Genomic DNA, 14,834 nt, shown 5'->3' with positions numbered 1-14,834 from the left:
AGTATTACCTGAACCAGATGAACAAGAATTCCCATGTAAGGTTTACAAGAAAGATGAGGAGGGCAAGGTCTTATATCACAGTACTTTGTATGAAGTTGTTGTCCTACATAACAGACAATAATTTGTTAGACAGCGAAGTGGCTTGTCAGCAGCTGTGGTTTCTTTGGGCTATATACAGTGGTATTACAACTAAATTGGCGTGAGCAGTTTTAGCGCAGGTAGTCATGGTGTAGCATCTGATCCCCTGGCAACTCTGTATTGTAAGTTTCTCATGTTAGGGAATATAGCTTAGATAATATTTATGAAATAAATAACCCCCACAAAAGTTATGAGTATAGTATTTCCATGGATGATTGTGTCAGGCAGTTAGATGACTGACTGCTATATGAATTCTTTTTCATTGTGATCTTTCACCAAACTCTTCGATTTTAAATCAAATCAAATATTTTTACAATGTTCTATATAACAGAATTCTCAAGATCCCTTTTATACCATTGCTGGATACAAAGTCGGATGTTCAGTAATAGTATTTCTAGTCGTAGCTTCAAGGCTATGATGGAGGTAAGTTTCCGAAGTTTTATTTTGTGGAGACGATGCTCTTTATCTCCATTTGTCACCACAAGTTACCAGTGTCATATCCAATTGGGGTTTGCAATTTCCTGATTTTTATGGTGTTGGCACAATATTTTTTATTGGGTCCCACAATTAACTAATGGTAGAGCCATTAGGGGGTAGTTTCCGGAGCTTTATGATGTGGACACAATCGATTTTTTTTTCATTCTTTTTTATATGGCAACCTAGTGGCAGCGTCATTTATTAGCACAGTTTTTTCAGGTTTTCTATGTCTGGAACAAAATATGTATATTTAATTCGTACCTGACGTTAGGAGTTGCCAGTGTTTGAATCATTTGAGAGTACAGTTATTATATTATTTTATGTTGTGTACACTGATGTTTTTTATCTTGTTTTATTCATCCCTGCATGTTGCCAGTGCCTGACTTGCCTGGGAGTACTGTTTTCCAGGCTTTGTTTTTTCACATCGTCATCTTTATTTTCATCTTTATTTATTATCTGACTCCACAAATAAGTAGTGACAGAAAATGAAACATAAAGTAGGTTTCTCCTCTACAAGAACTGTTATATATTGTTGTTCAAGTATCATTAATAGTGTAAGTGGTTTGTGTAAGCTTTCATATAAATTCAATATGAAATCCCTTTGAATTTTGTATATATGTTATATTTTTTTGTTGGTAAAACTAGGAGCTAATTTAGTACGAGATTCCTTTGGATACTATTCATATATTTTTATTTTCTTCTGGGGGAGGAACTCAAGAGACAAAGCTTGAAGAAATAGATATGTGTTTAGTATTTTAGGTGGAATACTATTACTATAGTACCTATTAGAGAAGTGCTCCCATACTGATGAATTGTTGTCTTGTTGGTGACCCAGTTACAGAACTCATATGTTGAGGAAATTTAGCTACATTAGCAGGGCTTATGGGACACTTACAAATTGAAGCAGTTGATTAATGAGAATCTATACAACAATAACAGTAAAGAACCAGCTTGAGAAATAACTAGTCAATCTCAGGTTCAAGATTGAATATTATTCTGACCTGAAGGACAGCATCGACTTCTCATCACCCCCATATAAAAAAACTGATATTTTGTAAATCTTTAGATTCATTGAAAACAATTGATATTTCTGCTTATGATTTGGGAAAGAATGACTGGCTCAAAGAAGCCAATCTTCAGCTTCACACTAGATTACTCAGTGCCTTCAAAGAAACCACGACACTTCGATGGCCCACCAAATCTAGTGACGTTCCTTATCCACTAAAGGAAATTCCTACTTGTGTTCTACAATCTTTGTTTACACTAATTTGGGGTGAGAGGTACCCATCACATCGATAAAGAATATTAGTTCTATCAGTTAGTCAAAATATATGTTCAGAAGCAACAGGTGGACAGTGGAAGTTGTAAAAGCATATCCTACTATGTATGACACTCCGCCATCTCTTCAAATCTAAACAATTAACTACTCTCCTAAACTAATTAGGTCGTTGTGAGTCTTATACTTATTCTCTTGAATTGGAAACTGCCGTAGCAAATCTATAGTTGAAAGTGCTTCAGTAATCAGTAATAGTGATGTGGTTAAAAATCAGTCTGAAGGAACAGCATTTCATGGCGACTAGGACAACTTTGATCAGCTGGTGTCTGATGTTTACAGAACTGAATCAGTTCACAGCACAGCTGGAATCTACATGCAGGATTTTGGATATTGTAAAATTGATGCCATGAAATCAGTCCATCGTATTCCTGAACTCATTCCTGATACCTAACCGGAGAAAAAAAACACTTTGAGTTTGCACCATACTACCAGAGAAAACTATCAGAAGAACCAACCCTCATGGAGCCATCAAACTACTGAAAATTACAACATCAAAGCTTTAGATTTAAGAGATTCTGATTTGTTTCTGGATTATTGATCGTCATCTAACTATTGGGTATCATCCAATGATTAATGCAGCAATTACGGACCTCAAAACAAATCAAGAATGTTTGAGGTGCAGTCAAGAGGCATCATCCGAAGTAGGACAAGATTACACAATTAAAACCTTTGATCTTGGTGTTTGCATGAAAAACGTCCCTCTGATATGGAGTGAGCCAGAAAACAATACAAAAGGCATATCATACTCATTGGTACTTTTCATACATGTGAAACGGGTGCTATGAACAATTAAGCAATTCTGAGAATTATCAACCCATTTCAACTTCAAATCTTGAAGTCTCTGGCATGTTTATCCTCCGAAGCATCAATGTCTGAAGCAGTACGACATGATGTGTTAAATGCAATAAGTAAAGCCCAATCCCAGAAAGAAAACTTCGTGAACGACTGCCTTGTGGAAAAAAATATACCTTAATTCGAACCTATCAAGAGAAACAAGCTCAATACAATGTCGTCCAGAGCTGTTTCACAAAAGATTGTAACAACAAAGAGAGAAATCCAATACAAGTCAACAAGTGGTTTCATTTTCAAAGTATCAATCAAAACAAAACTACAAGAAAGACATGTTAGCGTTAGTGACCTTGTGTCCTATCCCGTCTCCAACTCCATATTCCATGGCAACGGTTGATGGATACTTGATAAAAACAAAGCTTAAAGAATGAATTAAGTGATCAAAAATATTGAAAATGGAAACTCTCCATCAAGTGAATGTAATTTAATTTAGGATGGGAATTCCTCCTTTTAAAGAGGTACCCCTACAAGGCAAAATATATCAGAACGTATTTTCCAGAATATACTTACTGCGGTTGAGACAGTATTTAGCCCAGGCACAAATGCTGACAAACTCATCTCTCCCAAATCTGCCGAGCGAGACCGAAGAGGCTGTGGTGGTAGGTTCATAAATGATGGACTGAATATTCACCGTCCCATTGACTGGAAAACATTCCTCGCAAATGATGACAACAAGAAATCAGTCATCAGTCTACTACATCGCCACTGGGGCTCTGATGATATGACAAAAAGTATCATTAGAAAACATATGATCTTTAATGAGGGAGGTTAATCCTATAAACTGAGTAGCTGAGGGAAAGACTTTTAAACAGCAATTGCCTGAAGCATATTCTAGCCATGAAGAAACTAGTGTCAGGCTTATCATTTATATAAATTACATTCAACCCAAACTACCACACATCAAGACGGTAAGAGTTAGAGCAAAGGGCAATGGTAGTTTTTTCATTCTTCTCTTTAATGCTAAATCTTTCACAGTCACCATCATTATTATTATTATTATTATTATTATTACTTACTAAGCTACAACCCTAGTTGGAAAAGCAGTATGCTATAAGCCCAGGGGCTCCAACAGGGAAAATAGCTCAGTGCGGAAAGGAAAAAAGGAAAATAAAATATTCTAAGAAGAGTAACAACAATAAATATCTCCTATATAAACTATAAAAACTTCAATAAAACAAGAGGAAGAGAAATAAGATAGGAGAGTGTGCTCGAGTGTACCCTCAAGCAAGAGAACTCTAACCCAAGACAGTGAAAGGCCATGGTACAGAGGCTATGGCACTACCCAAGACTAGAGAACAGTGGTTTGATTTTGGAGTGTCCTTCTCCTAGAAGAGCTGCTTACCATAGCTAAAGAGTCTCTTCTACCCTTACCAAGAGGAAAGTGGCACTGAACAATTACAGTGCAGTAACCCCTTAGGTGATGAAGAATTATTTGGTAACCTGTGTTGTCAGGTGTATGAGGATAGAGGAGAATATGTAAAGAATATGCCAGACTATTCAGTGTGTATGTAGGCAAAAGGAAAATGAACCGTAACCAGAGAGGAGGATACAATGTAGTACTGTCTGGCCAGTCAAAAGACCCCATAACTCTCTAGCGGTAGTATCTCAACGGGTGGCTGGTGCCCTGGCCAACCTACTACCTAAATATGGGAGAACGACTCATCAACATAAATTAGCTAGCAGAAAATTATTCTCAAGACCACATTACAGCCCGTCTGTCTCTTCATGCCTTCACTAGTGAAGATTGTACTACAGCATTCAAGGCAGGAGAAAGATACTATTGATAAAATCTAAAGCCAAAATACAAAGTTCATTGATATTTTTGCTGAAGTAGGAAAGCAATGGTTTCTTTATGACGTGAATGTTATGGGATGAATGGAAGAATTCACATGCCATTTGTATGGTTTTTTTGTTACAGAATAAAGCAAGTTAATGAAGCCCGAGAAATAAGGCCAAGAAACTCAATGGATCAACCATAGTTACGATTAAATGGCTAGCAGTCACTTTTGATCTTTGCAAAGTTTCCCCCATGCAAAGTAGTTTTTGTGCAGCACGCGAAGAGTTAATTACCAAGTGTGCATCTGGAATAGAGCTAATGAACAATATTCGAAATTACCATTTCCTTAGGAGTTTGGTTTTCACATAAATTCTGGCAGAAATAAACTTGAACCGTTATGGTTTGAGGGAGACATCATCCCCAAAGATATCATGAGTGTTAGTAGACGAGGAAGGAAACGAAGCAAATTGTAATCATTTCAATATAAGTGATAATCATGATAATTACGAATTTGATGATGACGAGGATGAAGATGATGAATCAGACAGTGAACGATCATGTGCTATTGACATGATTTTATTTCTATTTTTAAGAATCTACAATTCTTAGTTTTACCAAAAAAAAAAAATAAATAAATAAATAAATAAATAAATTTGAAGATGAAATCAGCTATTCGCTTATGCTAACATAGTATAATTTAGTTTAGTATGATTCAATTTAGCTTAAATGAGTAAAGTCAATACAGGCAGTATGCAAGGAAGCAATTAAAGACCGTGGTGTAATGTTAAACAGGAATATGTTATGCAACGACCAAAGAGCAACACTGTTGGCTAAATGTAAAGCAAAAATGGAAATGCTATTCAGACACTTTAAAATAAGAAAAGCTGAACACATGATTATGCTGTACAAAACTTATGTACGTAGTACACTCGAGTACTGCAATGTGATATGACACCCACATTACCAAAAGGATATTGCACAAATAGAGTGTGTGCAAAGGTCCTTTCCTGCTAGAATAGAAGAAGTTAAGGACCTTGACTACTGGGAAAGACTGCAATTTTTAACATTATACAGTCTAGAAAGGAGAAGAGAACGCTACATGATAATACAAGCATGGAAACAAATCCAAGGAATTGCTGAAAACATCATGGAGCTAAAAATATCAGAAAGAGCAATCCGAGGTAGATTAATAGTGCCCAAAACTATACCAGGAAAACTAAGGAAGGCACACAGGACATTAATCCACTACGCACCAGCATCCATAATGCAGCGACTATTTAATGCGCTGCCAGCTCATCTAAGAAACATATCAGGAGTGAGCGTAGATGTGTTTAAGAATAAGCTCGAAAAACACCTAAGATGCATCCCAGACCACCCAAGACTGGAAGATGCAAAATGCACTGGAAGATGCATAAGCAACTCTGGTTGATATACGAGGTGCCTCACACTGAGGGACCTGGGGGAACCCAAACATAGAATAAGGCAAATAAGGTAATAAGTAGGCCAAGTCATGAATAGTGAACTGTGGACATTTATTAATTCATATTTTCTCAAGTTTGTGAAAACGTGCGTTATTTACCACTGAGTATTCTCTATACTACTTACAAATGGAAATATAAACTCCAAAGAAAGCTTATATAATATAGAAGTTATTGTGTGAAGCATTTACCCATAGATTCGTTATTTTTTTCCTGAGAGGACTTCGTTTCCAAAGAAAAATATGTTAAAAACCAGATTTTTTCGATTTGTCTGTGTACATTATGTATGACTTTTAAAATATATATCATACCATTATAATTTTTGCCCTTTAAATAGGTTTCTTGAAATATTACAATAGTCCCTGCAAACTTCATGAAAGTGTGAATATTTTTAGTCCATATAAGGCTTGATGAAGATTTATGTGACGCGGAGTTGAGCATATTGTGAAACGGAGGGTTTTGCCCCCCCCCCCCCCCCCATGTAAGAACGGTCCCGAGTCGAGCATGGTCGCTATATTCTGGACATAGCCCAAGACATAGGTTATCAAGAAATGGAAGTTAAAATAGATAACAGAAAGGTGGTCCTGGCACTCGGCCTAATGCTATGCATGAAATCATACTCAAAATATTTCCCAGTATCATGATCCTTTGCATACAAATTGTTCAAACCATAACCTCCTTTCTCAAAGGTCTTAGTAAGATAAACAAAATATAGAAGATGATAACCATCAGTGGAACTTGAACCAATACCTAACACTACCAAGTAATTACTGACGGAAAAAAATCTTCTGAATATTCATAATGGAAGTCAGTATATGGAAAATACCTTTCATTAGCATCAAATCAAACATGTTAGTTTAAATTGATTATGTATTACCTGTAAGAAAAAAGGACATCTTTTATAATATCCTTCATTCTTAGTGTCAATTAATTTAGAATGTACCTCAACCCGGAGAATATAAATTATACACTCACTTAGATGACAGAAAGTGCAATGAATGATGTAGCTCTCATGCTTATACTATCTCGTGTGACTGTTCATGTTACGTACGTGGTTATACAAAGAGAAAGAAAGATTTTTTTCTTAATATGTGATATCTGTTTGATCATCTGCGTGCATGTAAATTTGTGTGTGAGCGAGTGTGTTTTTGGAAATAAGAGAAAGAAAAATTATATTTAAGAGCTACAATGTTTAGCATATACATAGGCCTATTAATAGCAAAAAGTATTTACAAAATCAAGTTTTGAGAACTTACAAATACCTCTTTAGTCTTATTGGGGGATTACAAAGCAAAATAAAGGTGGCTGATTTCGATAAAAATCAACAGTGATATACTAATAGGACTGAAGGATTTACCGATCAGACTAAGTAATAGCCATACTAAATGTCATAGCACAAATGTCCAATAAAAAGTGCAATGTTCTGTTTGCAAGGCTTATTTTCTCTTATGCCACAATAAATGCTTACCACTAATACCATGTATCTTTAGGTGACTATTTGGGACACGATATTCTAAATATGCATGATATATATATACATATATATATATATATATATATATATATATATATATATATATATATATATATATATATATATATATATATATATATATATATATATATATCCATCCCTTTCTGAGTGGAGATAGCTTAACGTGGTGAAAAGGTTTATATATCACCATGATCAGCAAAGCTGTATTAGTCAGGGCCATCCATACTAGGTTGGTTTACTGTGAACAATTAACAAAAGTCTCCCACACTCAGCAATTGGCCAACGCGGTGTTGAAAACTAGCCAAACCTAGACACGAATAAGTACATGCCTGAGGCCTTTGTCCTGCTATGGACTAGAAATGGGTGAATTTGCTGTTATTATTATTGTGTGTACACACACACACACACACACATATATACATATATATATATATATATATATATATATATATATATATATATATATATATATATATATATATATATATATATATATATATATATAATGTGTGCATGTATAGTTCGAATTCCAAGTAAGGTGCATGTTCAATTCACGGATATTATGTCTCTTTATAATACGAATCAGCACTCGATAAAATATACTCTACTTCCAGTTGTCATAAAATTAACAAGTTGAATTTCTAATGTTCATAACTCAAAACATTTGTAAAAAATAATAGGGATTCTTCATTTTGTTTAGCAAATGCAAAAATCGCCGGCTAACAACTCTGACTATAAATTAACATTCTTTTTCAGCTATATCTAATTGTTCAGTCTACATAGAATAAAAATAATCTCAATGGAAAGTTCCAGAAACTGATTATATCAGAATATTTTTTTTATTGCTCCTGTGGTTATCATTCCTATATGCCTATATCAATGAAAGAACGTAATGCTTTGCTCAAAACACGATCAGTAGCCTACTGGACAAAAGACACTTTCATAATCAAGAAGAGTGGAGAAGAAGCTGATTACACGATATTAGATTTTATGGTAATGCTATAAATGTTTGTAATACGATACCTAAAAAATTAAACAGCGAATTATCAATTATGTAATTCCAGACATACACACATATGCATGGTATGTTCCAAATTGGATAGCCTAGTGCCTTTACATGTGCAGTCACCGAAGCTGCCAAATTTGAAATAGTAATTCTTTAGTGATGTAGCACGGTACGGAATTTGGTCCACATTTCCGTACAAGAATCCTACTGAACCGTAAATTCAGTACCTTACCTTTAGACTAAATATCAATCGTACCGCACCGCAATGCCAGACTTAGTTGTGACACAGCCCTGCAGTTCCCACGGATAATCTCATGGTTATTTATCGAGGTAACCGGAATACCAAGTATTTATGAATGAAATCTGCATCTATGATGTTTGCATTTAACCAGATTAGTCATCTTGTACAAAGCCACCCAGTTTAATTGGCTTATTTTTGAAATATTGTATATTTTGCGAAACTATGCAATTTAGAATTTAAAAGGAAGTTCTTTCTAATAACATTTTTTGCTTAGAACTTGAGAGATTTTTTTTTTGACACTTCCAATGTGTTGATCCAAATTCGAAGAACAAAATTAAATGATTTCATTTAAGGCGTGATAAGTTCGTTCTACTTCATTCGAGTTGTAATGTTTTTGTATAACGAAGGTTTTTTCTTTTTTCGTTTTCAAATACTCAACGACCAGTGTGTGATTAAAGATTATTCACACTGCGACAAAGGTTTCAAAGGACAGCTTTTAAAAATTACAGTACTTAACATAAAAAAAAAAAACTACGAACAAAAGCGTCACCAATGTCCTGAACAATATTCTGATATAAGTCCCAGTTTTGCCCATTTGAAAATTAACCTCCTTGATCCCTTCATTGAATAGAACACACTTCTTCAAAGGCTCAATTTTTACAATATTTTATACATTTATCCACACACACTGCAATAGCTCCTCTCTATTTTCGATATTTATTCCATTGAATGATATTTTCCGACTATAAAATAATAGTAATCGCTTCTTTCCTTTTCATTGAAACGTTTCATGTTGAACCTGTCTATGTAAATATAAGCTTTTTTCAGAAATATTTCGTAAAACAAACGTTTTTAATATATATATATATATATATATATATATATATATATATATATATATATATATATATATATATATATATATATATAATTATTAATGTTTTTTTTTTATTTTATACATGATTTATGACATTTTTCACCTTATTTGTATTTCATGACACTGTCTTTAAAGAACGCACCAAGTCAACAACCGACAACCGAGAAACGCCGAAAACGTCAACCTGTATCATCCCAACCTACCTTACTAATATATGTGACTAACTCTACATATTATTCGTGTACGTAAAGAACAATGAGTGGCCAAAAGTTTTCCTTGTCATTCACAAAAACAATTGAAAAGAGAACCCTTCAACCTTCGGCAATCAGGAATGACGTACCCCATGAAGCGAAGATTAATACGGAAACTCTTGAATCCATCGAGGAAAATGTCTTGAAAACGTATGTAGATCTACTTTTGTATGTTTTAATTACACTAGATGGATGCTGCGTAGTTGGTTGAATAGAGGTAAAGGGGTGTATGTATGATAGCAGCCACCTGTATGTATGATTACGGCTAACTTGGAAAACGGCAGTGTAAGGACACGGCTTGTAAGTTAGGTTAGCTGATGTTCATTTGGTAAAGTTGTATTGTATTACAGGGTGTGATTTCGAACAGAAAATATATGTTTTCTTATAGTAAATAACGTGATTTAACCGAATTTGACCTTCATTTCAACCACAAACAAACAGATCAACCAATTCGACTAACTTTAAGTTGCCGAATTGGTTGCTGTTATTACGGATGAAATGAAGGTGAAAACTGGTTAAATCATGTTTTTTTCTACAGGAAAACATATATTTTCTGTTAAAATGTTTAAATATAATGTCTTTCATATTTTGTTAAAATATTCAAATATAATGACTTGTTCAAATCGGTGTCACTTAACTCATGTATGTACTGCGAACGGTAACAGTCAATTAACTCACGCATGTACTGCGAACGGTAACATTAGCAACGTTACCAACGGTAGACAAGGTTACCAACGTTACGGTGAACAGCGTTACCAACGTTACGGTGGAATTACTGACGTTAGCAATGATACGGTATTATTATTGTGTGTATTTTAAAGAATTTTCCTATATACCCTTTAAACAATATATAAAAAAAGTAAAAAAAGGGTACAGAACCTAACAAACCCACCTAACCTAACCTAGAAGTTCCCAGGTCACATACCCAATATAATGCCCTTTGTTACATCACTTCACTCACGTTAAGGTAACGTTAGTAATGTTACGATAACATTATATACTATGGTTCTTGTTTCGTCATTAGCTCGCTTCGCTTGCATGAAAATAAAACGTCAAGCTCGTATGTATGTACTGGCAAGTGGTAATGTTGAGCTGTGCACGCTAACATTACCAACGTTTAATATAATGATTCTTGTTCCTCACTTAAGATCACAGGAAAATAAAACATCGCCTTTGTATGCATTGGCAATTGGTAGTGCTGAGCTTCGCACTCTTAACAAAATATAATAAAACTTACACATTAAAGTTAAAAGAAATTAATGACTTACTTTTATGACCATGACGTCGTAACTTAGGGGTCACGGGGGTGTTGTGACTGAGTCTGTGGTGTCTTAAGTGTTTTGCCTTAGATTAGCACTGCACTTGGAACACTGTAAAAGTTGGTATATTACATTTCGTGATTTAAGAAAATTATCAACATTGGAATACACCAAAATAGTTTCAAGTATGGATTACTGAAGTGGTTACAATTTTCTAATACTTAGATCGTAAAATACGCAAAAGACGACACTTAAACTAACAAAGACATGACTTGGGCAAAGGTTTCCACGGAAAAGGGCTTGTTGGAAGGTGGGGGTAAGGAAATATTAACCCCCCTATGCAAACTTTACATACGTATGGATTCGTGATTGGTTAACGGAAAAGCAACGGAGTCTAGAGAGTAAACATAAATGAACAGAATGGGAAACTTATTTAGAGCAAGTATTTATGTGAAATATGGGAGTGACAAGGTAATAACAAAATGTATATAAGTAATATATGAAGATAAAATGGGATGTATTATAAATGATATTTGATGGGTATATAAAATGAGGTGATTTTATAAGGTATCATATAATAAAACGAGTAATACTGGGGTCAAACGTAATATGTATACGAGGGTATTACATAACTAATCAAGTAGTAGACTTGAATAGAGCTGGTAGAGAGCCGAACAGTTACATTTCACGTTTAGAGAAGAAGAAATCCTATTGATGGGGGAAAAGTCTCTGTGCAGGGAGGCAGGGTTTTTGCACAGAGCCGAAATCTGCTATGCACAAATGTACGTTCAAGAGCATCTACAACGGCCAAGTAGAATGAGAAAAATTAAATGAAAAACACTGCTGATGTTCGCATGATATGTTAACATTTGGTCTACATTACACGTTGGCAGTACTGGTTATTGTATTTTTTCATGAGACATAGTCTTTGCAACGGCGCCTCCAAAGTTTATCCAGCTATACTGTTTTGTATTTTCCACCGTTTATCATACATTCAAGAAGGTAATGTATAGAGAAGAAAAGGCTTGTTTTACGATTATATATCGTTTCCCCAGTATGTTTTCCCCACCCAAAACCCTGAGTTCTCACTGGGGGTCCCCCATTATTGTAGGATATAGATATATATATATATATATATTTCTGAAACTATTCATTTACGACGGGAACGAGTGTCATTTTTGAAGAGAGCGTAATTTTTTCTATTAGATAAAGTAGATTTTTTCCTAGGTTACATTGCCCTGTGATGCACTACAATAATACCATCCATTTTTAATCCACACTAGAGGAACTGGCCGCTGATATACAAAGGCTCCGGGGTTAACTTTCTTATTACTTGTCAAATTGATCTCAATGTGGAAAGTGATGTTTATCTTTGTCTGAAATTCTATATTATGAAGCTAGTTTTGCAATGTACAAAATATGATTTAGTGTTACCTTGCCAGGATTGAAGCAAAGACAGGCTTGAGACTTAGTGTTAGGGTAAGCTGGGTGTATGTTTGATAGTGGCCACGAGTAAAGTTTTACTTACTGTCAGGGAATAATTTCGAACAGGAAATATATGTTTTCCTGTAGTAAATAATGTGATTTAACTGAATTTCACCTTCTCATCAATTGTAAACAAATAGAACAAGCAGTTCGGCTAACTCATTCCTCACATAAGTTAATCAAGCTGGCTGTTGCAATTGAAATGAAGCTAAATTTGCTGAAATCACAGTATTTACTACAGGAAAACCTATAATTTCTGTTAAAAATGTTTTACCCTTAGTAATGGTTCTTGTTCCGCTGTGGGCTCGCTTCACTCGACGAAAAATAAAAACATCAAGCTCCGTATGTACTGGCAAGCGGTAATGTTGAGCTGCGAACGATAACATTAGTAATGATTTACCCAAATTCTAAAGGTTTTTGTTCTGTCGTGGGCTTGCTTCGCTCACCGAAAAATAAAAACATCAGGCTCCGTATGTACTGGCAAGCGGTAATGTTGAGCTGCCGACGCTAACATCACTAACCAGGTTTGTTCCGTAACTGGAATACAAACCACGCTATTTAATAGGGGTATTACTTTCGGCGTAGCTGAAATGATGGGCCATTAAAATTTAACGAGGGTTTACTATCCACACCGCTAGTTAGTGGGGGTAGGGGAGGGTAGCTTGCTACCCCCACCCCCGCTCACACACACCTGTGCTTGAACTCGCTTTGCTCTCGGCTCGGATGGTAGTCGGACGTGTCCACTGTCATCCTCGCCGCTCATTGGCAGCCATTAACCCCTATTTGCTTTTTCTTTGACAGTTTTGTGTGTGAAGTTGGCCTCTGCTATTATGCGCACCTGCCCTGGATGTCGGCGGTCGAGACCGACCCTCACGCCCTTTGCCCTTCCTGTAGAGGTCAACGGTTTGATAGAGATAATAAGTGTAGTAAGTGTAGGGAGTGGTCTACCTCCCAGTGGGAAAGGTTTTCGCAGCGACGGAAGAAGAAGTCCAAACGGGATATTTCTCCTTCGAAGGTTTCTTTGAAAGGAGAAAAACCCAATGCCTCTTCTTCCGTTGCTCAAACCTCCTCTGAAGCTCCCACTCGGTCGGTCTCTTACGAGAGACCGTCGAGTGGTAGCGTAGACCGTTGTACTGTTTTCCTAACTCGGGGTTCGAGAGATGGCATTGCTTACCCTAGCGAAGGAACTCCACCTCTCCCATCGGGGAGGATTTGTCACTAATCCCTTTATTTCAGCTTTGGTCTTCCTTGGGGCACGAGGGTTCGCCCTCCAAGGAAGTCTTACTTGACTACATCCGATTGGGTGCCGCTGTCAAGCAATCGCCGCCTCCGGCAGAGGTTGATCCTCTGTCGATTGTCGACGTTGTGGTGTCAGAGGTATCCAATGCGGTATCACCCATCACCTCTGCCTCTTCAAACCCTACAGTAGCTGACGACTTAGTTTTTCCCGTTCCTGTTCAACCAACGAGGGAGAAACTAAGTCCAACAGTCTCTCCTGCTAGTGTTTCTTCCCCTTGGGGGAGTTCACTTACAGAGACTCCTCTTTGAAAGACTGCAGAAGGTCAGGTTGCTGATCCAATGGCCCCCAGAGGGCGTATTCGTCGCAAGGCTCGCCTTCCTCTTTGTCAGAGAGGCCTTCCTTCACCTGCGGTGAGGAGGGGATTCTTTGATTCTACATCTTCGTTACAGTCCCCCGCAGAGGAGCCTGCTTTGGTCCTGGACCTTTCTGCGGATCGTTCACTATCCCCTTCGGTGGAAGGTCATCCTTTCAAAGGATACGTCGACCTTTCACCCGTCAGACCTGCCGACCTGCTGTCGCCTTTCCTGGATGCTGATGCGCGCTACGCGCCAACAAAACCTGACCTCCACGCTCGTCAGGCCTTGTCATCTAACCCTAATACAGGGCATCGAGGGCGTATGCGCCAACGCGCGCATACTTCCCATACTCGCTATGCACTTGAGCATACGAGCCCATGGTCTCCTGCGCGCCAGGCTTTGCCTGAGCAAACAGATACTCGCCCATGCCCAGCTGCGCGCCAATCCTCACCTGCGCGTCAGCGCTCCTCTGCGTGCCATCAACCTCCTGCACACCAGCGCTCTCCTACACGCCAGTGCTCTCCTGGCGCCAGCGCTCTCCTACACGCCAGTGCACTCCTGCGCGCCAG

The 14,834-nt window shown here is 37.0% G+C and overlaps 1 protein-coding gene across 1 annotated transcript in view; it reads left to right on the top strand.

The window, feature by feature from the left end:
- Positions 1–9,819: 9,819 nt before the first annotated feature.
- LOC137645860 (G-patch domain and KOW motifs-containing protein-like) overlaps positions 9,820–14,834 on the top strand; it is a 94,719-nt gene continuing 89,704 nt past the window's right edge. Inside the window, exon 1 of the mRNA XM_068378854.1 lies at positions 9,820–10,075. Within this exon, the coding sequence (XP_068234955.1) occupies positions 9,930–10,075 (146 nt within the window). The 5' untranslated portion in view covers positions 9,820–9,929. The remainder of the gene's footprint in view (positions 10,076–14,834) is intronic.

The sequence above is a fragment of the Palaemon carinicauda genome, chromosome 8 (genome assembly GCF_036898095.1).
Source record: "Palaemon carinicauda isolate YSFRI2023 chromosome 8, ASM3689809v2, whole genome shotgun sequence".
Lineage (NCBI taxonomy): Eukaryota > Metazoa > Arthropoda > Malacostraca > Decapoda > Palaemonidae > Palaemon > Palaemon carinicauda.
This window is presented reverse-complemented; position numbering and strand designations above follow the sequence as displayed.